Consider the following 25,414-nt stretch of genomic DNA (forward strand, 5'->3'; position numbering starts at 1 on the left):
AGAAAAGGATACAGAGAACTTCATTAAGTACCAAATAATGAATAAACAACAAGGGGTACCTGTTACATAACGTCTACGTGAAGGTATTGTGCCCCACGAATTTCAGTGTCAGGAAGTAAATAGGCCAAAACCTGTAAGAGAGGCTGCTCTCAAAAGACAAAGACTTAGGTTGCTTCAAGAAGCTGCTCCTAGAGAAGTAATGGAAGAAACTAATTTATGTATAGGCCCTGTGGATACAGCAGGTAAAACAATCACCAGAGAAATAAATTATTGTGAAGCTGGTCCTAGTTCATCTTCACATGAGGTTTTCTCAACAGAAAATAAAAGCCTTGCTTGTGACAGAGCCGTTCAAGTTAACACAATGAAGCCAACGATAATGAAATAAAGAAGCATTATCACCGTTTTTAGTACCAGTTAAAAACACATCAACTTCACCTATTACAACCGCCCATATTGCCGGTATGAAAAGGAAGTTATTCCCAGATACAAAACCAACAGACGATTTATCTATTACATCGCAATCTTCATCAATCTCTAGCGAGTATGAACAATAAACTACTTCTTCCGAAGCGAGTTGGTCTCAAGATAACAAGGACAGACAATTTCAAAATGTAATGCATAGTGCAACATTGACCGCTGTGGAAAAAGAGCCTAAAATTATGTTAGTACTGCCTAAAGACAGTTACTATTTGATAAAACTATCAAGTTCCCACTATTGACATTTCAATAACTTTGAAGAAAATAAAGTTGAATGAATCATTTGACTTATTAGCTATATAATTTGGCTATGTACAGAGCACTATAAGTAGAATATTTTCGAAAACAGTGATTGTTCTAGCAGAAAAAATGAGGGAGTTAATTGTGTGGCCTAAACCATCTGACATAGTTGAAAATTTACCTATCGCTTTTAGAGCACGGTATTCTAAAGTTGCCTCAATTATAGATTGCTCAGAAATAGAAATTGAAAAACCGTCCAAAGCAATCCACCAGTCTCTGTCATGGTCATAATATAAACAATGTAATACTCTGAAATACCTTATTTCTTGTACTCCAGATGGGTTAATCAATTTTATTTCAGAAGGATATGGTGGAAGGGCTTCTGACATCATTATAGTAGAAAATTGTTGCTATCTAGAATGCTCACCTCCAAACACAGCTGTTATGGCAGACATATGCTTCAAAGACTTGTCTCATTTGATAGAAAATAAAAATGTACCCTTATTCGGCCTCCTTCAGTGTTCAAGTCTACAGCAAGTACAAAACATGAGGTGAAGCAGTCCAAAAGAAAAGCAGCATTAAGAATTTATGTAGAGCGTGTAATAAACAGGTTGAGAGAATTTCATATGTTGTTACCTCATGCATGTGTACATCACAGCTTAGTTCCGATAGTAGATGAAGTAATAGTAATAGCATGTGGTATAATCAATATGCAAAACGTTTTAATAAAAAAATAAATGAAATTTCGAAGTGTTTTATTTTTATTCATGTTGGTGTGGCACACTCAGAAGGTACCTTATTTTCAATGCACAAACTCCAAATAGAATTAATAAAGGTTACAAGTTACTTGTCTAACTGACAACTAAAATTTCAACTCGCTCCTCATACTATGATTTATTTGATATTTTTACATATAGAAAAAATAGCATTACTCCAGAAAAGCATGCTTTTTCCCAAAATATTTGCACAATAGTTCTCATCATAATTTACAATATAAATGTCTACTTCCTTTTATATTTCAAAATCATGATGTGCAACACAAAAAAGCCCTTTTTTTATTTGAAAAATACATCTGCATTTGGAGCTGAGCCATATATTTTGAGGATATACTATCTTTTGAAACATATCTACTCATGGCTTTCTCAGATGATGGACATTTGATTTCAATACTGTAATCAATACTCTCACCATCAGGAGATGCACCAAATACAGGATAATTAGGGTTTAAGATCAAACCACACCCATTAATATTTAGTTTCATTTTTTTTTCGACTTCTTTCAATACTTTTTTCTTTAGCAAACGCCCTCTTTTCATCGCCTCTGTGTCCTTTAATTTGATTGCTCCCATTATACTTTCACATAAAGTGCCTTCGAAAACTTTGCAGTGTGCTGCTTCATGCATCTTCGAAGCAGTAATCCTAGCATACCGTAGCTCATGCCACAGCGAACAGTCATTCTGATCAATTGTAGCTAGATTAGCTCCATTGCAGGATGATGAACTACGTGGCGTTAGCCGGTTTATTTGGTAGTGTATTTACTAAATGATGAATGGATAATTTTTCTACTCTGGTTTTTTTCTTGTAGTATTTCACGAGTTAACTTTCCATGTGACCGATGCTTTTGCTATGGTTTTTTAGAGTTGGCAGAAGGCTTCGAGTATTGGCAGCTTTAGCTCTCATATAATTTAGGGTTGTGCCTATCGTAGATTATTTGGACTTCTTCCAGTAACAGTCGATACTAGTAGAGGGAGGGTCTTCGCTACGCCTGTGCAGCCAAGCTATAAAAGCTATTGCATGCTACATCCACCTGAAAATTAATAATATATATAATATTTATATTTTCTGGATAAAACATATCATATTTTGAAATCAGACTCTTATTTTTATGAAACATAATATGTAAGTTGCAAGTAACACAAGTTGCATTCGTGCCCTCATTCGTGCCCTCTAAATAATAATTTACCAATCATTTATATGTACCTAAATATGCTGCGCAATCTTCACATTCTGCAGAGACAATTCTCTGTTCAGCTTCATCACATACTGCTGTTACAGAGTAACACTTCTGTTTCACATTATGTTCGGGAGTAATACGAGCTTTCACTAAACATATGTTTGCTTCCCTATTTACTTGAACATATCCAATAGCTGAATCGCCATAAGAATATCTTTCGGACCTAAAACCACAAATATTATCAGGGTAGAATAAAAAGTGATTGTAAACATTTTCTTAAACAAATTTTTCACTACATTATTTGAGGTTATGTACACTTTCTCAATGTTAGTAAACAAATAGCTAGAAGACTGAACGAAAAGCTGAAATTGAAGACACTTATACAAACTAATTATTCAAGTACCTTGCAGCTTTGACGCCTCTAATCTCAGCTGAAGTGAAATCGGGATGATTTGCGAAAAAACTTGTCATCATGAAGACATCTATTCTCGGCAAATTGTCAGATTGTGCCTTGACAAATCCGGCTTCAGTCATTGTATTTATTTTCTGGGACGTTCACAGTAATGATAAAATGATAATAGCCAAATAACTGCTTGCAAAACTCTAATTAGACGGACAAACAATGATAGAATAGTACAGAACAGCATGTAAATAAGTGTTGTTGACATGGACTTTGAAGTCATCCTAAGATCCTACCAATCCCGTTGCGTTTTACCTAATTTGAATCTGTCTCGTAATTTTTACGTTTTCAATTATGAACTATTTAAAATTTATAAAGTATATACTCATGTGAACACATTTACTTTGATCTGGTATCAAAATAGATTAAGAAAAAAATTAAAATGAGCTATTTCATATTACATGCATGTGACCTATTGTAGATAAGGATTTCGAAGTATTATCCTTGTTTTTTTTTATTTTTTTTATTGTTTGGGAATTTGACCATGAACCGTGGATTTTTGCAGGCAGGTAGCTATACTAGATCCTTAATACCTTCGTTGAGGGATATTAAATTATTAGTTTCGGAGTATTCCCTTGATATTTTACTTATATGTGAATCTTGGCTCACAAGCAATATAAGTGAAATGATTATAAGTTGTACAGATTGGATCGAGTTAACAGAGGTGGAGGGTTGTGTATTTTTCTGAAGGGAAAATATTCCAGTGAAAAAATTGATTTGCCATTTCAGTGAACAATTGTGGATTGAAGCAACAATTCAGAAAAAGAAAATTGCATTTGGAGTGATATACAAGCCACCTAATTTTGATAATACAGATTTTATAGATGAGTTTGGTCTTATATATCCCACAGTAGATGGCATTAATATTCTCATAAGTAATCAATCCGGTTTTAGGAAAAATCATTCTTGCAAAACGGCTTTACAACTTGCGATTAGTAAATGGACTCAATCTATTGACAACGGAGATTATTTTGAAACAGTATTCTTAGACTTAAGAAGAGCTTTTGAGACAATTGACCGTAATATATTAATATATTAATTCAAAATTGGAAGCTATAGGTCTTAAAGGAACAGTGCTAGGATGGTTTAAGGACTACTTAAGCGATCGAAGACAAATCACTAAAGTGGGTAATGTTCTCTCATCTCCTATAAACGCAAAATTCGGGGTACCTCAAGGAAGTGTCTTGGGCCCTTTACTATTTCTTATATATATTAATGACATCAGTTTATGTCAAAATTGTGACTTTATGGATTTATTTGCTGATGATACAATGTTAACAACATCTCATAAAGATTTAGAGATAGCTTTGACAAAAATGAATATCTGCTTGGAGAAGATTCATAAATACTTGAACGTCAACAAATTAAAACTAAACGTGTCTAAAACAAAAGCCATGATTCTGACCACAGCATATAAATATATAAACATAAATTACTATTCTTTGGAAATTAATAAAGAAAAAATAGAATTTGTAACCGAAATTAAATACCTGGGATTCATGTTAGACAACTGTTTATCTTATGATGCACACTTCAAATACATAACTGAAAAAATATCAAAGAAACTCTACTTTTTTACTCGAATCTCTTATCATTTGTCAGTTTCTTCCAAGGTCACTATATATAACAATCATTCAGCCTCATTTCGAATATTGTAGTACATTACTATATGGGTGTGATCAAAACAAAATTTCGACTTTACAAAAACTACAAAATCGTGGAATGAGAGTCATATTAAAATGTAATCATTATACAAGCATAAAGTTTATACTAGACGCATCACAATGATTATCAATACAAGAAAGGTTTTAAGACTATTAATAATATGTTACCATCTTATTTTGATGAATTCATTACTTATAGTGATAGTACTCACAACTACGAGACAAGACAAAGTTATCTTTTTCACTTGCCAAGATGCAGATCAACCATCTCAATGAAAATATTGTTTTATAAAGGTTTAAACCATTTTAATAAGCTACCAAAAGACATAAAACAGAGCGAAAGTATTTATATATTTAAATCTAAACTAAACAACTATATTCAAACAAACACAATTTTGTAGGAAAAGACTCAATGATGCAGAACATCAGTAGTCTTAAACCTTAACATTCATTATCATGTATCAGTATGTTTTAAATTGTTAGTATAGTCTTATCTAAGTTAGTTGACTTTGAATTTTGTTTCCTTTTCTATTTTATTTCTCAGCATTGTTAGGTTACAGTCATATGTATGACTCTAGTTATTAGTTATTATTATTGTTGTTTAAGGACATATTATTATTGTTTACTGATTTATTATTATTATTGTTTTTTTCACCGTAGTGTGCGCTGGTCAGGCCCTATCCCCCGAAGCCCCGATACATTCGGGAGGGCGCGCCAGCATTATCAACCAATGACCACTCCCCACAACGTGGGGTAAGTGATCATTGGGTCCGAGAATCATGTGCCCTGAGCAATCGCAGTGAGCAAAGAATGACAGCCTTCTGCATCTGTGCGGCTAAGATTTCTGCCTTAGTGCGGCAAGCCGGTATGATTTTAAAATTCGAGAGTAAAGAGGACATCATTCCACCAATGACTCCAATAATCAGAACAATCATCTTGACAGAGTGATCTGGATAGAGTCTGCGGAGTTCGACGAGAAAATCTCGATATTTTATCCGTTTTTCCTCCTCTTTTCTGACGATATTCGTCTCGCCAGGAGCTGAAAACTCCACGACAAAAATCGTTTTGGTCTGGTGGTCGAGAAGGACTACATCAGGCTTATTAGCTTGTATGAGCCTGAGGGTGGGAAACGAATAGTTTCAATAAATTCGCCACTTCTCGTTCCCCACAACGGATTCAATATCCCCCGGAGCGTAGAGCAACACCGGTGTCTCGTTAATACTGTAAGAGTGCCGTAGGTGGTAATATAGCACTCTTAGGGCCGCGTTATGTCGATGGATATAGGCCGAGACCGCATATGCTGGACATGCTGATAGCAAGTGCATTAGGGTCTCGGGCGCCTCGCGGCAGGCCCTGCACCTTGTGTCAGGAACCTCTATACCCATCACGCGACTGCGGTAGACTAAGATGTTGAAGACACCATCCTGGTATATTATCATTATTATTATCATTATTATTGTATGTATATTAGGATTTTCTAAATAAACGTATTCATTCATTCATTATTTGTGGGGGAGATTTCAATATCAATTTTTTAGATTACGATAATAACAATACCGAAAAAATATTGTCAGTTATACAGTGCTTTGATTTAGATCAAATTATAGATACCCCAACAAAAATAACTACAACAACATCAACACTTTTAGATGTGATTATAACTAAATCTGAATGGGTTCTCAACAAAGATATCATTGACACTAATGGAGTTTCAGATCATATGCTCGTTTCGTGTAAAATAAATATTAGGACTGATGAAGAAAAGTTTAAAATTCATGAATTTAGGGATTTCAAATATTTCAATGGAGTTGATTTCAAGAGAGACCTTCACTGTATTCCTTTTTTCAATGTATTTGATCAGGAAGGAGATGCTGAAAAAATAACTTTTTTAGTTAACTCTCTGACCAATCTTTTCGATAGATCCCTTGAAAACATCAAGAATAGCTAAGAAGCGATCCCCTTGGCTAACTGGAACAATAAAAGAGATGATGTTGATAGGGGATAAAGCTTTCAGAAGATTCGAAAGAACTAAATCAGAAATTTATTTTCAGTTCTATAAGGACATGCGGAACGTCACTAATCAGGCGATTAAGAGAGAAAATAAGGCATATTTCATTTCAGAGCTCAACAAAAAAAGCAACGAAGATATCTGGAAAGCCATAAAATCTAATGAGTTCATACCAAATAAAATTCACAGCATTCCAGAGAATTTCAAGAATCCCTCGCAGCTGAATAATTTTTTTGTTAACTCAATTCCTATTAATCAACTACCCCCGAACTCACCTCTTCCTATACTGACAATAAATTGATAGACTTTGACTTCAAATTTTAAGAAGTACATGATATGTTTGTTTTTGAAACAGTTTCTAATATAAAAACAAATGCAATGGGATATGATTTACTGAATATAAAACTAATGAAAATGGGCTGTTGACATATAATTCCATATGTAACACATATCGTAAATTTTTGCCTGAATAATAATATTTTCCTCACGGTATGGAAGAAAGCATTTGTGAAAGTTGTTGAAAAAAATCAATCAGAATACAAAGACCTACGCGCCATTAGTTTATTACCAACTTTGTCAAAAATTTTCGAAAGAGCTATTGAAGTTCAGTTGAAAGAACACATTGACAATTTCTCTATACTTCCAATAACTCAATTCGGATTTCTTAAAGGCATAGTTGTACAACTGCTTTGTTGCATATAGTGGACGATATTATAAGAGCACGTAACGCAAAAAATAATACAGTATTGGTACTTAATAATACAGTATAGGTACTTAATACTACAGTATTGGTACTTCTTGATTCTAGTAGAGCGTTCGATACTATTAACTTCGATTCAATATTATTAATTCTTGGCTATATAGGACTCTCTAAAAATGCTATATCACTAATTAGATCGTATCTCACCAACCGTCAACAAAAGGTTACCATAGAAAAAAATAGCTCACAATATTTAGAGCTGATGTGTGGAGTACCACAGGGCTCTATTTTGGGACACCTTTTGTTTGCTATCTACACATCTCAACTTGCAAAATGTTCATGAATTTTGTAATATACATTTGTATGCAGCCGATACCCAGTTGTATTATAGCTTCTCACCTGAAATGATAGATAATGCGTGTACTCAAATCAATGATGAATTAAAATTATTTGTCAAGAATGCTTCTGATCACTGTTTAAATATACATTGTAGTAAATCCAATGTTATTGTTTTCGGACCAAAAGGCCCTAGAAATGATATTTGCAAATCTGTGAAAGTAGTAGTAAATGATCATGTACTTGGGGTTGTCCCAGAAGCCAGAAGCCTGGACATCATTTTAGATAAGGACTTGAAATTCGAGGGACTTGTCCCTCGTTAAACATCGTTGGGAAAACCGCAAAGAACATTCTGTGTCCCCTTCTGTATACATCATATACAAGAGATTTAGAAAAATGTATTGAAACAGACAATCAGATATCCAGATGACATTTTCATATACACACAAAATTTATCTTTCGAAAAGTCACTTGAAAATGTAATAATGAACACAAACGGTTAAATGATTCCGAAAAAATGGCGGAGGTTTACATATTCGCCAGAAAGAGAATACAATCTTATACTATATATGATCAGCGGGTCCTACCAATTCGATCGACAGTCAAATACTTAGGTATCATCCTAGATGAATATCTGACATGGAAACACCATATAACAGAAATTCGTCAGAAATCAGAGAAAGGTATTGACATCCTTATAGCCTTTTGTGGAACAAAATGGTGTGCAGATACAAATTTCACCCTAACATTTATTGTAGCATTCATACCTTCAATATTGGATTATGGAAGTATATTTTATTGAAGTTTTTCAGAACGAATTTTTCGATAGAGAAATTTACCAGAACTTACGACAGAACGATCTAGAAAATCTTCGATCTTCTGTACTATATAGATGATTACGACATAATATCTCATGAGATAAAAGTTCTTTATATGGAAATAAATAAATAATGTGAGTTGACAGCGAGAGTTTTCAGAAATTATCAAGAGGCTGTGGCCAAATGCAGATTATATTTATATAGATGCATCAAAAATGTTAGAGGAAAAATTAGTTCATTCAAACACCAAGTATTTAGAAATGTATATACTTCCAAATGAAGTATCCATCTACACTGCAGAATTGAAAGCCAAACTTCTAGCAATGCAATATATTTTGTAACAAAACTGCTTTCAGTCAATAATGGATGGCTAAAAAATTTCCGAAATCTCAGTCAGTTTTCTGAATTGGAAATAGAGATCACCAGAGCTCACAAATTATAGATCTCACAGAATAGCAAGGTATCTAATAATTTGGATGAAACGTCATTCCGGAATGAAAGCCACACACCGATTTGAATCGAATTTACAAGAAAAACGTTAATGAAATTTGGCAAAAATGATTCGAAGGATATCAGACAAGCAAAAAATTCAAACAACTCTTCCCAAAGGTTATTGGAAATAGATGGTTTTAACAAGAGAGCGACAAACAATACGCTAACAGAATAAACTAACTACAATCAAATGGCTATCTGCCCAACCTACAAATTCAAAATTGGACTAACCGATAATCCCTAATGCTCATGTGAAGGTTACAGCGATATCAATCACATCATATTGGAGTGTCCGCTCCACATTCACAGTATGAATTCACTCAACTCCGAAATGAAATTTTTCAATATGTCTTTTCCAATAAATTTGAATGGTATGTCAACCTCTAATACGATGCAAAATTAAAGTATAACTGAATAATTGTAAATATAGTTATACTACTGCCAACAATGGTAATAGGGAACTGAATCATGTTATGTACAAACTTAGTGAAAAAAAAACTTGGAAAAATTAAAAAAAAACAATAGAAGACAGTTCAATGTTACAGTTACTAATCAATGATACTTCCAAATAGATTTAAAATTGAATAGTCTAGCTAATTAGTTCTCTTAAAGCCAACAAAACAAATCACATACACACTTAAACCAACCAAGCCCATCCTTGCACTTGGCTACACCATACTGAACCTCAACCCAATTTATATAATTCAAAATACAAAATTGGTAGGACTGGAGATGTTTGAATACTGATTCATACCATATCGTAAAATGGGTCGTCAAGTTGTGAATACCTTGTGGTAATTATTACACCAAATTCAGTATACACATGTTCATTCATATTTTATGAAAAAGTAACCAGACTCATGTTCAGAAAGGAATCCGATAAATTTACCTTTTCTTCCCTAGACATTCCGCTACCAGCAGCAGAACCGGAATCTCTTGGTTGCATCTCAAATATAGTTCTAAACATGACTTCCGACGTATTGGCCAAAAACCCTATCTCGGCGTTGGGGTGCAACCCGTATAGATACGGACTCTCGGGCGGTAACCTCTCATCTATGTATCGATGGTATCCCTGGTAATCAGTATTCGGCGGGGCTTGGAATCCTTGGGCGTATTGCAAGTCTCCTTCAACGAGTTCCGGCTGCATATAACTCATCAAGTAGCTGCGGCACAATCTTCTGTCCCAGTCATCGGTAATGTGCCCTCCATACATGATTTCACCAAAGAGATATCTCAGATCTTCCCAAGGTACCTTAAAGTACAAAATATTCGAATTAATTGTGATGGTAGAACGATGAACAAGTATTCATCGACCTTTTTGGATGTTTATTACCTTCCACAAACTGAGAACTTTATACAGAAGTAGAAAAGGCAAACTTTCAGTTCATTCCCATAAGTTACTGTGTGAACTTAAAGCATTAACCGTGAAAAAAATGTTCTTTTCATCAGTAACTTGTCAAATCCAGCAATTTTGACTATGAAAAAAGAGCTTAGAAATTATACAAAAAACCCAAAAATGGTCCATAAACACCATTTCCTCTACCAAAAATGATGTCTTGAAAGTTATTCTTTTCTATCAAAAAATCGAGAAGCAGAAAGCCTAAAACCTCTCTTCATCTAAAATTGATCTCTCCTGACGACGCTTCAACGAGGTCAGACTCGAAATGAGTTGAAAGAACCTCGCGAAAAGATCGTTGTGTAACTGCCGCTAAGAAAGAATTTTACGAGTTCACCTTGGGAGAGCGATTGAGTGTAATGAAGATCATTCGTCATTATTGAAAATAACAAGTCGAAAGAAGAACTGTCCCTTTCACGTATTAGCATTCAAAGAAACAATTGCACAAGTAAGACTCCGTGATATTCCAAAGCTAATAGAACACAAGGACAAAAGTGAGATATTTACTAATATATGAATGTATCACAAGTAAAATTATGAATTGAAATATTCCCTGGAAAACTGTATGTTAACGAATATCACAACTGATATCTGAATAGGTATTAATATAGTTTTTTATGGCAATAATTGATGTTGAGGTTAACGTGCGAATTATAAAATCTAGATGATTTTTTTTTCTTCCGTAGTCCTTTTGAACACTAGTTTCTAGCTCTATTCCGCAATGACAAGACTTTCTAGGGTTCTCCAATCGACATTGAGTGAAGTCATGTTTATTCCATTGAGCCTATGTTTATTCGGAGAGATGTCTAGAAAGTTTTTCAGAAGCATCACTGTCGTGATCAAAGATTCACTATCTGAATAAACGCCAGATTATTGTAATAACTCTTTACTACACTTGTGTAGTAAAGAAATGATGACGAAATGATGACAAAACGTGATAAATGAGTGTCATTACTTCACACTTAAATACTTGTTGATTCCATCGGTGACTCGGCAGCTCCAGTCCAGCGGCAAAATTGAGAAACACTCAAACATCCAAAAATTGGTCAGGTCTGACAAACAAATACCTAACGTTTGGCACTCGTTTGACTGTGTCACATATTTGCTAAATACACGATTCTCATTTTCTGTGACATATCTCTGCTGGAAAAATGTCGCCAGAGTGTCAAATGTATGTCATTTCCGCCATAATGTGTACCCTAACCTTTAGTGTTACATTATTTTTTGAAAGTTGAAGAAAATATAATGCTAAATATATTTTTCGACATTTTAGATAACGGACTGATAAATTGTTTTTTCATTAGATCAAATATTCTTCATACTCAGTGATTCACTTTGTCATATGAAACGTCCTTATTCAATATTTCAATTCCACCCTTTATGTTATGAATGAAACAGCAACATTTTATTGAGCGTTAGAAGTTCGCACTTCCATTGCTTCAATATGTTGATCGATCTAATATCAACTCACTTTGTGGTACTTATTGTTGGTATCCACAATCAAAATGTCACTATGGATTAACTGAGAAACATTGTAAAAATGAAACAAAAATATAGGGTCTTCCAACAGGGACTTCCGAACTTCACAATTGATAACAGGTATCTTTTTGAAGCTACATCTGTCAAATAAATTGTCATGAATTTAGTCTGATTTGTCAAATCACCATGAACAGATATAGAGCATTGAACAACACGTGCAACTTTTTTTTCATCGAAATGGGTATACTAATCGATCAACGTAGGCGCGCTTCGCCCATTTTAATGTCACTATAATCGTCTTACCGAGAAGACTATTCGCAATGTGGTGGATGAATTTGTGTCCACTGGTGCAGTAAACGATCGAGCAACACCCGTACGTCAACTTGGCCTTTCGTAGATACCAATTTGAAGAAATCTGCATTGTAACTTGGGCCTGCACCCATACAAAATTCAACTGACCCAGGAATTGAAGGTACATAACCATGGACAGTGACGTATGATCGCAGTTGGCAACTGACCGTAATTTTCATCAAAAAATCATCTTCAACGATAGGGCTCATTACTGAATGAATGCGTAAGTGAACAAACAAAATTGTCGGATTTGGATAGATACAGATCCACAAGAGCGTCTAATTCATTCCAAAAAAGTCATTGTTTGGTGTGGATTTTGATCTGGCGGCGTTATCTGTTCATATGAAAGACCCTCCACATTTTTGTTTCGATCTTCAAAGTGGGGCCTGTTATGTCAGATTTTTCACTAAGACATCCTGAATATAAAATTTTCCCTACATTTGGCAGGCCCTGTAAACTTCTATACTCTATATAATACACATACAAATAAATTGTACTTGTGAATAAATCATAATGTTCGTTTCAATATTTTTCAACTGTGAAATCATTAAATACTTTCAGATCTTCATTTTATTATTCGTTGTTTAGTCGGTCATAGCTCATACTATTTTTTTTCCATATCTATAATATGAAATTGAAAAATAGTTGTATGATTGAAAAGAAAAATGATGACCTTTTAAAAGAGGTTTCACTTGAGCCCTGATGTTATATAGTAGTTCAAGATTGAATTTGCCTCCTATCTAGAGAATGAAAATGACAACGACTATAGTTAGGAGATATTTTCGTTCAAACTGGAATTGAGGGATCTGAGCAATTATTTCCTAAATACAAAATTATGAGATATCAGTCTTGTTTTTTTGTCATTATTACACTCCATGTTAAATCCAGTTACTTATCATATAAGCTTATCCTTCTTAGACAGTTGGTGCTTAGTACCACAAATGAGAGGTTGTTGGGTCGTAACAGATTTTTCTGGGGTTAGATCACAATCACATCAACTTGCCTTGCAGAATCTCTTTCGGTGGTCAATGTGAAAGTGAAGCCTTGCAACTGACCACCTTGGGTAGGTTCGTTTAACTTTCATATTCGAAGCTTGAGTCTTCTGTCGATCCCATAAATGGCGTCATCCTATATGAGGGGAGATATAATCACCTTCAGTACTGCTACTTAGCTGTACAAAAAAAATTTCTGCCGTGTTGCCCTTGAAGTTTTCAGATTAGAAAAGGTATCATTCAAGTAAGGACTCCAATGATCATATCGGGTTCGAACTCGTTCAGTGTCATGAACTATACTGTTTCATGGTCATAGTCCAAATAGAGAAGAAAAGTCAACTTTCTGTTGATTCTACAGACCATATCCCTGATGGAAAATTTTCAAACTCAAAACTTCATTATCTCTATATCGTTGAGAAAAAAGTAATCACATAATATTTGAAAATGAATTATGAGAAAGTTGAAAAAATCATTCATTTGATAAATTGATGGATATAGCTGTTACTAAGTAGTAGGAAATCATAAAAAATGAGAATTGAAACTTTCTATTTTTTTTATCACTTTTATTTGTAACAAACGTTACTCAGTTTCGTCCTACGAGGACATTTTCAAACTTATACATCAAAATAAAAATGATTGACTACATTAGCCCTTATAAAACACCACTGTAGGTAATAACAGAGGTACCTAATTGAGTACCTGAATTTTGGTTACCTGTGACGATGTGGATACGTCAATTCGAAAGCCGGTTACATTCGCAATGTTCATGCTCATGAATTTCCAAGGATTCCAAATAAGTGAGTTTGCATATTGCAAAATTTCCGTATTGTTTGAATTCGGGAACTTGTGTTTGCATCCCAAAGAATGGTTTGAAAACGTACAATCATTTCTACCTAGTCTGAAGGACCTTTCACGTTCACCATACCGTTTTGAGAAATTGCGACCACATTGTCCTACATAAACACTATTACACTCCGGACATTTGAGCTTATAAACTCCACATTTTTCTAACTTGTCCACTTCATCTTTGGCATTAAAATTTTTTTCGAAAGAAGTGATATGGTCTACTTTCTGAAATTTCAACAACACCTGGCATGTGGTCTGAATGCCATTTCCACATCGTTTTTTCTGAAGAAACTCGCAATTATCTCTGTTCTTTTATCAAAATATGTTACAGGTATCCATTTCTTGATTTCTGATTGTTCGATCTGGGGGTATATTATTCTGTGAGTAAATGTACGGCTTTTTTTCTGACTAACTTCGGGATTGTGTCTGCGTTGTGTCTGTGTCTGCTGTAGACCATATCACTTCTTTTCCAATTTCAACAGCTTTCGATGTGTGCCTACATTAGAGTTACCTACAGTTCAACAACACATTTTATAAACCAGATTCAGGATTACCAATGGGCTCACCCTTTACTCCACTTTTAGCAGACATATGTGGAAATGGCATTCAACCACATGCCAGGTTATCTGATTTCCTTTTTAATGCCAAAGGTGAAGTGGACAAGCTGGAGAAATCTGGAGTTTATAAGCTTATGTGTCCGGAGTGTAATAGTGTTATGTAGGACAATGTGGTCGAAATTTCTCAAAACGGTATGGTGAACATGCTGAATATAAATATGAAAGGTCCTTCAGACTAAGTAAAACTGATTGTTTGTTTTCAAACCATTCTCGAATTTGAACAATATGGAAATTTCGCACTATGCAAGGAAGGGTTGCAAACTCAATTATTTGGAATCCTTGGATATTTATAAGCATGAATATTGCAAGTGCAACTGGTTTTCAAATTAGCGTATCCACATTGTCACAGGTAAATCAAATTCAGGTACTCAGTTAAGTTAAGTACCTCTGTTATTACCTACAGTGGTATTATATAAGTGCTATTGTAACCAATCACTTTGAGTTCAATGTATGAGTTTGAAAATGTCTTCATAAAACAAAACTGCAGTAACGTTAGTTACAAATGAAAGTGGTAAAAAACATAGGAAAGTTTCAATTCTCATTTTTCATCATTCTTTTGATGTTTTTTACTGTTACTTTACCTTCTGATTATTTTCCAAGTAGTTGTAGAGTACACTAACACTGATTGTTAAGTCTCCAACATTGAAAGGGTAGTTTCTGTTCCACCCCTGCGGTCCAAATTTTCTTCTTTCAGCTACAACTGCATGAAAATAGCACAAGGCAAAAAGGATAGCTTTGAACTCCGCTTCTTTGCCGCTCATCTCTAGTGTTTCTTGATTGAAATTATCCAGAGCTTTATGCAAGTTAGCAAACATGCCCGTAGGAGGTTCATTTGTGATTTTTATAGATGATTCCAAAATTCCCTGCGGTATCACACATTCTTGTGGATCTGCAGATGGTTCTGCGCTCAAATATAACCTACAGAAAACGCACAGTATACAAATAACAGTATTTCAAGTTATTATATACGAGGTGACTCACCTGTAATTAGCATTGCCAGTATCAGCGCACTGTTCCATCTTCTTTTCTAAAGTTGCCAACCATTTTTGCACCAGATGGATATTCTGCAAGATCACCCACTGGCCTTCAGCGGCAGCTTGATCCATTGCATTTTCCGCTACAATTTCTTGGCCCTGTCCAAGAGATATACTATGGAAATTACCTTTATCGAACATAAATCCCAATTTCCTTCCCAATTTCTCTACATCTTTCAGAGGATTCACTCCTGGAGATAATATGAAAAATGTTGGTGTGGTAGAACTCGTCTCTTCATAGGATTTTTCGAATTCTACACTTCTTGCAGTTATGTATTTATTACCAAGCTTCTCGTCAATGAAACCGCTGACTGCATACGTCATTCTATCCGGCCGTAAACAACGCATGATACAAAGTCTTTGTAGAGTGGTTTTGTTTTTCCACTCTCCAGGAAACTTTTCTTTCTCTGGGCACTCACTGTCCACAAATTTTCTCCATCTCTTAGCAGACCCTTCCAAATCTTTGTCCAAGCTTTTGAATTCATCCATTTGTGACAAAGCTTTGATTCCACCCCAACACACGTTGTTCAAAAAATCAACTGGAGACGTTAAATTAGCAATAGAAGGAAATCTCAAGAGGAAATCCAGTTCTTCTGGGTTGATTTCATTCAGTTGGCCAAGAACTTGGAAAGTCATCTGGGCTGTAAATATCAATTTGTCTCTCTCGAACAAACCTCGGGAAGTGTACATAAAAACAGAAAAAGATATGCTATCCAATAAGTTCATCACTCGTTCTTTGAGTTTCTCTGCTGGCAATGCTTTAGATAAAGCATCTTTGAATACTACACTGAAAGCCTTCAGAGAGAATTGGTATATGGCATTTATTCTATTCAAATCATTCAGAATGAAATATAAAAGGGATGCTCTTGCGGCGCATGGACGGTATTGTTCTCTTGCCTCATCGATTTTCACCGAAGTAACCTTAGCTTCCTCTACTTTGACAGCTATTTCATTTGCAGTCTTCTTAGTTGTTTCCAAATTCAATACCAACTCAACATCTTCCAGTATGTTTCCTGTTGCTGACGATAATTTATATAGCAGGTTAGCCTCACATGTCTTGAGGGTGATTTTGAAATCGTTCTGTTGTTTCGTTAAAGAAGATTTCAGAGTTTCCAAATCAGGTCTTTCAGCTTTGACAACATCTGCCAGAAGTTGTTCTTCCAAACCGTCACGAGTAACAGTGAAGTTTATCAAAGTAGTTTGTGCCTGTATCTCTGGTTTGTAGTGAGGATTCGCCAATTTCGTGTGAAGAATCAATCTGAATGCAGGATTATAATCAACATCTTTATCCCCTATTTTTATAGCTCTTCCCTTTTTTATGAGCACCCTTCCAAGTACTGGATCTAAAACTGCGTCCAAAACCTCACCAATATTTTCCAATAATACCACCAGCCCTTCTGAAATACACCTTTCAATAGTATCCAGATAGGTTCGCTGCGTTAATCGTACAACGTTCAAGGAATCACCATAACGAGTTTTGATCCATTTGATTCCCTGAAGTTGCGGATCAATCATTAGAGGCCATCGAGAAGAATTACTCAAAATGCAAGCATTTTCTGTAGACATGCGATCATTGGGCAGTCCTTCATTATTCCATTCAGCAATTTTTGCATCATCAGTGAGTAAAGATAGGGGATCCAAGCCTTCCGTCATAGGAATGGGTACTGCTAATGTGGTGAGAAATGGTTTCCAATATTTATGCAACAAATCTATACGATACCTTCTCGTGAAGCACCCTACATAAGAAATAAATGCTGTCACCAACAATATATCACCAGGTAAAGTAACAATTGACGCTTTATATTCTTTCACTAACTCTCTCCATCTCACGTTTTCTGAAGCCAAACCGTTAACCAGTCGATTCGCTATATCTATTTTTTGAGCAGTTTCATCTGCCTGTGCTTGGCACCTCAGTTTTTCATTAATAGCATCGTCATACTCGCTCTTCAGAATAGATAATTGCTTCTCCAGTGCTTTCAACTTCTCATTCAGCTCTGCAAGTCTACCGCGAGCTTCTGCTAAGTCTCTGTTAGCTGCTGCTAAGGCTTTTCTTTTGGGCTCTACTACAACAAAAACTTCGTTATATTTCAAAATATTTATCACCCAAGCGCATAGTCCAGCAGCTGCGAATGATTTGCTGATCACTTTTTCTGGAGTGAAATCTGGTAATTTTGTATATTCTTGAGTTGCTTTCACTACTTCAGGTAAGATATTATCTTTGTCATAGTTGATAAGGTCATTGAGAAACTGATCAACCCTTGACATCATTTGTTTAGACTCCTTCCAACCCCTATCTTTAGGAATTTTTCCCTTTTTGGAAAACAGAACTAACACTGCAGCACAAACTGATACTACTGCATCTGGAGGGGTGGCGAAAGATTTCAACTCTGTTAAATTATTTTTGTTTAAAGTATTCAAGGCAGCCTGTGCTGCTATCAATGCAGGTTCTGCTTTCATTAAATCGTCCTGACAGACCTTTGCTTTCAAAGTTACATCTTCTTCAATAACTTTCACTTTCGCCTCCTCCTCGCTAGCTATTTCTTGTTCTTTGCCAACTTTCTCATTTTCTGCTGATAAAACTGCAATAAGTTCACTTGCAGCTTTATTTTTTTCTCCTAAGACTATCTCTTGTTCAGCTAAAACCTCCTTCAATCCGTCGACGTCCTCAGAGGTAGATGCAAGCTTGGTTATTCCATTTGCAAGTCGTTCGATATTGTCCTTGATATGGGCAGTTTTTTCCCCCAGTAACTTTGAATATAGGTCGATTTGTTCCAAAAAGGACTTGGGAGTCGTGTAGTTGTATCGTTTTTCGTTCGTTAAGTAAACTTGTGACATTTCATTCACTACAGTGTGAACATATGACATGAACAAAGATACCGATTGCATGAGTTCCTGGGGAAGCACGTCTATTTCAGCCAGAAATCTTTTAGATACGGACTCTAACGCCTCTTTTGGCCATTCGTGGAACCAATCTATTGAGGTACAATTTACCAAAGCTGGGAACTTTCTTGCACGAACTCTTAATGTCGATCCAACAGGAGAAAAACAAAGAACGACTTTCAGTAACCTTCTTACTCGATCAATGAAAAAATGCCAACAGTTTTCTCTGGTATCTTGTAATCCTACACCCTTAACTTCACCTCGCATTGCACTTATCACGTTTTCTACATCTTCGTCTGGCAAAAGATCACTTATTTCTCCAGAAGCAAGCATGTCGTTTATGAGAACCAGAAACTTTTCCTCTGGTACTTGAGCATCGGTCATCAGAAATACGATACCAACGCTTTTGAGTCCAGCTTTAAGATATAAGGCGGCTATATCCGTTTTCATGTCATTCATAGAATATCCCTTTTTCAGCTGTATCTGAAAAACTTCAAATGAAGAGATGAATGCAGCCAATCTGGTTAGTGATTGTTTTCCAGATCCTCCCACACCTACAAGTAGGGCATTGCCTCTAGGAGATTCCATTATCCGATTAATGCGACATATGTGGTACATTGCATCTTCAAATAGTACTAAATTCATAGCAGCTATCAAGTCGTTGTAACCACTCAATGCCTCATTCAGTAGTTTGCTCAAGTGGGAAAAATCTAGTATTGGAAAATATTTTGGGTCTCCTATTCCTTCAGCAAAATGACAATATATTAACGGTTTTTCAAAAACTGCATTCTCGTCCAACTCCTCAAAACTTTTCTTTACGACATCGATAACCAACTTGTTATATGTGTCTATATCTCTACGTTCCACAAGTTTGTCTTTGTAAACTCTACTAGCTTCGTGCATCCATAACCTGATAAAATCAGTCTGGGTGTGGATGGCATTTCCAGTTGCAAAAAGCATGCCTTGGAATATATTTGACATATCTCTCAAAGTAAATGTATAGTGAAATTTGACAGCTGTCGGCAAAAACGTGGTTCCTACTTTCTGATGCAGTGTGAGTGCTGCTTGAACAACTGTCGGACATAATTTTGTTAAGGCAATATTGAATTTTTTCGTGTGGTCTTGCATATGTTGCAGATAGATGGAATTGTAAATATGATAGGAGGCATCTTGCGATGGAAAACTGACAGCAAATACGCAGAAATGTCGCTGAAGTCTTGGATTTATAGTAAAAGAACCCGCTGTGGGATTCATGGATGATATGAACTGAACATTGTGGATGTCTTTCAGAGTAAGTTTCTGCCTATCATACCAGTGCTGATAATCCATGAATTGTCTGATGAGGGTATGGGGCTGGACAGTAAAATATTTGTCCACCTCTGGCATATTCATATCGTCGATAAAGTATATCATGGTTTTGTTACCTGGTGGACCATATACCCTACCAGCCTTTTTTTCTAGAGGCTTTTCCAAAATCTGTTGTAACATCTCAGATGTTGTATAAAAATTGAATGGTACGTTAGTAACAGCAAAGTTTTCAGACAAAGAATGCAGTTTTTCAGCTACTATCACAGTTTTTCCACTACCCGCAGGCCCAACTAACATAACTGGGGCTTTTTTCGACATTAAGTTATCAATAAAGAATCGAATTCTTGTAGTTTCAGCGGTACTGACCAAAGTTGCTTGTAACGGAATGTCGCTATCCAACTCAAATTCAGGAACCAAGTCAGTCCATGGAAGAAATCTCTTTGTCTCTTCTTCAATATAGTAGCTGAAAACGTTGCCACCGAAAGGAAATTTCACAGTTTTGAATTCGTTAACGAACCACTTGCTAAATTCGTTTCTCCAATCTATTATTTGATCTTGGAATAAAGAGGATCCAAATGCCCATACCACAGAAAACACGAAATATATTTCATACCACTCTTTGGGGCAATCTGAAGGAACATTTTGGGGAGTCAAGAAGCAGTCCAGAAGTAAGCATAACATCTGTAAATGTGCAATATCGGAAATGGGCGTGATCTTCTTGAACTTGTGCCGTACAGCATCCAAACACGGAGGAATATATTTATCAAACAATATCATAAGATTAGCTTTCTCGCTTTGTATTGTTCTCGTATCTATCCAGGATGCTATGAAAGGATTCCAGCCCAAATCTGCAGGATTGATATACAAAATCCCGGCCCTAGATACCGTTGCAGGAGTGGCTGTTCTCAAGTTCGCAATCTCAAACAGAAGCCTCATTGAACGTGTCAAAGCGATTCTTTCATTACTAGCGAGTGTCAAAACTTTGTTATCATCCATAAGTGTATTCAAGGATTCTATCCACATTGGGTCAATATCTCCGTCTATAATAAATTTCAAAAAGTGAATATCATTGAATTAATATTGATCTTAATGATTTTTTGTGTATTTTGTTTCTTTATTCATGTCAAGTATGAATATATTTCGTTCAACTTCCATTATCTTTCTGTAGTTGAAAGAAATAAAAAATTCCCGAAAATGTTTTCAAAAATATTCATAAGAAAGTTAGTCGACTTTGTTTCGTTAATAATGAGATTGGTATTGACTTTTTTATAATCAGTGCATCAAAGAACCATTTAATGTTTATTATTGTTGACAACAAACCAGAATACAATTGCAACGATATTTACTGAAGTTGAGATTCGACTAATCTTTCTGATTATCATCACTTATTGTAGAATATGAGTTCAAATTGCGGAAAAATAAGAAGGTAATATAAAGGCGGCAAATTAATATGATTCACAGTCAGAACCTTGTATATTCATGATAAAAAAACAACTCTTGCGATAACGAAATATATGCACGACTTATAAAAATAAATCTTTTGGCAATTATTTTGTGGAGGTGAATAAACTCAATTTGTCTCCATCTCCATTCATCCAGTTACACCAAATACAGAAGGAAGGCTGCTGGATGAACGAGCAACATCAGCGAGACTAGCCTCCGTGAGGAATCTTCCATAAATTTCTGACGGATATAATTTAATATTCAGCGTGTATTAGCCAAGGAAGTAGTTGTTTTCTCACATACGTTTACCAGATCTACTGTGTACGTAGATGGAAAAGATTATTATTTAAAATATATATATCCTTATACGTATGTATCTCTCCTCGATAGCTTTCACTTTTGATTAGAGATTTGGTATATGGAATATTTCTCCCCGCTTGGGGCTTTGTTCACGAGATGGAGTTGTTACTAGTTATCAATTTTGCTCTCAGGCGAAGGTTTCATAAATGTAGCAGGGCTGTGTTGAAATTGATCGAGTCCCAGACACATTGTTGTTTGGGTAGGATCTTTCCTATACTGATGAGAGGTAATATACCTGCGGTCTGCAGGTGATCTACTTGAATAATTTCAGCATGGTCCTACTGCTGGATGAATGAGAAATATCTACGAGACTAGCCTCTTCGAGAAATTTTGCATAAATATGTGTCGGATATAATTCAATAGTATTAGCCGGGAAAGTAGTTGTTTTTCAACATACGTTTACTAGGCCCTACTGTGTAAGTAGGAGAAAGAGATTAATGTTGCGAAAGTTATTTCGAAATATTAATTTCGTTATCAGTTGGGAAAAATAAATGTAAATATGTTGCGAAATGGATTTGCTTTAGAAAAGAACTGTGGCCATTACTCGTGAGAATGAAGTTTCTCTACAAGAGCTAAAGGGAAGCCTCGAATTATCACGCATGAGATAAACGAACATCTAATTTCATAACAGGTAGCAACACTAAAAAAGATTCGGAAATATTTCTTCGTTTGGTGTTATGTTCAATTTCAAATAGATTTAAATTTGGGTGAAAAATGTTTTTCACTAAACAGTTTTACAGAAACGCAACACGTATTCCGCTGAACAATAGCTTCTTCAGGCTTGTATTTACTTTTTTTCAAATCGATGAGCCTGAAATTGAACCCAAGACCGCCGGCACTCAAGTCCAACGTTTTAATAACTACTCTAAAGGGCAACTTTCAAACTGGTGTATAGTAAAGCTTTTAAAGTTTTTCATTTTCACCATTATGCCTTTGAGTGATGCATTGTTAAAACAAATTTTCTGCCGCATTACTAATTTCTGCTGAAATAAACTCGTTTTTACTTTCTGAATACACGTTTTTCCTCCTGTATATTCTTATATATTTCAGAACAAAATTTCAATTCAATGAATAAGTGTCACTGTTTTCCGGGTTTGAAGGCCGTGGATTTTTGGATATATTAACTCAGGATGTATAGACCTCTGAGGAAGGTAGCTAGCGAAACGTCAGGAAATAATTCTAAAAATACACGGCCTTCGAACCCAAAGAATTGAAAAACTGAAAACTTTGGCCACGAAAGCTTCAACCACTTTGTCAATGAATATGTTTACCGTTAGCGAACATATTTTAAAATTGGCTCACTCTCTATTGAGAATAATTAAAACGACTGTAAAAATATGAATTTTTTTATCTGAATTGGCCTATAGGTAGTGGAAATTATGAATCTAGTCAAATGTGATTAGTTCGAAGATGTGAGTTATGTGTCACTTTCGCTACTTGCACAAAAATAAACGGTCACATTGATGTTTCTTTTTCTCAATAGTAACAATAAATTAATACATTGATTTTTTTCATTTCATCTTTGAATTTACAGGACGACATTCATCTTCGACAGTTTTTTTTTTCAAAATTTGTTCACTTTTATAGAGTATTCAGTTTTGAGGTTAATATAGATGAATGTTTTAGTTTTATAATTTTCACATCCACCTCTCTCGCTATGCCTGCAGATCATAACATAAAATCTACGAAGGCAGGCTCGGTGATGAAATATACACTGATAAAAAGATAAAGATGAAAATGAACAGCTTAAGGACATCGGAAACGCTAAGTGATACGGGGTCGATTGAATTGGAGAAAAGTAGCGCATTGATGTGCCTAATAATATGCCATATGGAAAGTTTCAATATTCCGAGTAGTTTCGGAAATATCCGAGAAAAACCGAAATTAACTTTCTCCTAGCTTGATTTTCAAAGGAATAGTAAAACAAATAGCACTTTGTCGAAGTCACTTTCTAAGGACTACACGATAATGTGAGCATCAACTTTGTATTTTTATATGGGCCGAAACTAAAGTATACCCCGTATACGACTTCATTTTTCATTGTGATGACAGCAACGTATCAAACGTTGCTGTCATCACGTGTGATGTACTATGATGTTGAAAAATCTGAGATAACCTCTCACTTCCAGATATATATGGAAAAATGGAATATACATTACAGTTTTTTTTTATGTGTTCCATTTCAATAGGACTACCAGAGCTGTTCCCAAGCTTCCGATGCAAATCTGATTGGACTATAAAATAGGATGATGTATTCCTTGAACTACATCACTTTTGATTTTCAAAGACAAACCTGTATCAGATCTCTTCAAAATTCCAGCGATATGTTCAATGATGACAGTAAATGCCTGTCAAAATTTTCATATAGTAAATAAAGTGGAAATACGTAACCTTTAACCTCTTTTGAGTGGGTTACAATTTCATTCAAATCATTTTCAGTATTCAATTTCCATTTTGATTGTGAGTTACCGGTCATAATTCATAATCTGCTGTGGACATGCTTCAAGAAGAAATAAAATAGATCGACGTTATGTTATTAAAATATTTCAACCTGACTCAAACCTGAAATATGCATTGCTCTCATTAGACCTTGAAAAATCATTTGATCATGAAATTATTTAATCCTATCAGGGACCAGAGGTACTGTAGACAGTTACTTTCGAAATCATTGTTGTAATAGAGAACAGTTTTAATATATTAGGAAGATCTGTAGAAAAGTGAACATGTGGTGCCCCACAATGATATATCCTTCGATCCAGTACTTTCGATTTGAAACAAGCCATTAACTTTTATATTGGAACTATGAAATATTCATCATCTATCATGTTTTTCAGGCTTCACATAGATGGAAATTTATCGTGGTTTGGGCATATCTGAATTTTACATACGTGATTATCTCTCAAAATTGAAATACTTTCCAAAATAAGATTTTTTTTCGAAATATTCGAGTTGAATTTATATCAACTTGATAAGCATCATTGAATGCTCTCCTCAAACCACTGAAAATACTGCAGAATAAAGTTGAAATATATTTTCGAATTCAAATATCAATTGAAAATAAAACGAGTAAGGTTTACTTTTTTTTATCACGCTTGAATTTGTTTCCAACTTGTACTTTCAGAAACCAATTTCACATTTAGTAGCATTCCATTGTAATTTTTTTTTCCAAGATATGTTATGGGTTAACTGTAAAATAGTTCATTTCTACTATTCAATTTATTCTTCGTACTTATTTATAGTTCCTAATCATAAACATTTATCATTTCTTGGGAAAATAAACTGAATTGAATCATGAGAAACCAATTATCAATTCATAAAACTGAAAATCATATTAGACATATCGATGCTATTCTGACTCAAACTTTTTGGTTTCTTCTTCTCCATTTCCATTCAAAATCAGTATTATAACCTATTTTGTGATCACATGTACCGGCCTGGTACGAAATCAGAATTTTAGATTGAAAAAAAGGAATTTATTAATTAGATTCACAATAATTTTACCAAATTTGACGTTTATATGTTTAATTGTTTGATGTGTAACTATAATCATTCTTGAATCA

The 25,414-nt window shown here is 35.0% G+C and overlaps 2 protein-coding genes across 2 annotated transcripts in view; both read right to left on the reverse strand.

The window, feature by feature from the left end:
• Nucleotides 1–25,414, reverse strand: part of LOC111512972 (dynein beta chain, ciliary) — a 194,739-nt gene that overhangs the window by 10,351 nt on the left and 158,974 nt on the right. The window contains exons 12-14 of the mRNA XM_074176036.1: nt 15,811–21,091; nt 15,411–15,747; nt 10,038–10,400 (exon numbers count right to left, since the gene is read on the reverse strand). Coding sequence (XP_074032137.1) covers nt 10,038–10,400; nt 15,411–15,747; nt 15,811–21,091 — 5,981 coding nt within the window. The remainder of the gene's footprint in view (nt 1–10,037; nt 10,401–15,410; nt 15,748–15,810; nt 21,092–25,414) is intronic.
• Nucleotides 2,683–3,420, reverse strand: LOC141482554 (uncharacterized). The gene is made up of 2 exons (XM_074176046.1): nt 3,074–3,420; nt 2,683–2,893 (listed from the first exon to the last, which is right to left on the reverse strand). The coding sequence occupies exons 1-2, from the start codon at nt 3,202–3,204 to the stop codon at nt 2,683–2,685; spliced, it is 342 nt and encodes a 113-aa protein (XP_074032147.1). The 5' UTR covers nt 3,205–3,420.

The sequence above is a fragment of the Leptinotarsa decemlineata genome, unplaced genomic scaffold (assembly GCF_025532065.1).
Source record: "Leptinotarsa decemlineata unplaced genomic scaffold, Ldec_3_MD MMD2_tig00001393_RagTag_RagTag, whole genome shotgun sequence".
Classification (NCBI taxonomy): domain Eukaryota; kingdom Metazoa; phylum Arthropoda; class Insecta; order Coleoptera; family Chrysomelidae; genus Leptinotarsa; species Leptinotarsa decemlineata.

What these genes read in the sequence shown, in the direction of transcription:
- LOC141482554 (XM_074176046.1), bottom strand. Translation starts at nt 3,204, where the DNA reads ATGACTGAAGCCGGATTTGTCAAGGCACAATCTGACAATTTGCCGAGA. An exon ending in AGAGGCGTCAAAGCTGCAAG is followed by an intron (nt 2,894 to 3,073) that starts GTACTTGAATAA and finishes TTGTGGTTTTAG; the next exon opens with GTCCGAAAGATATTCTTATG.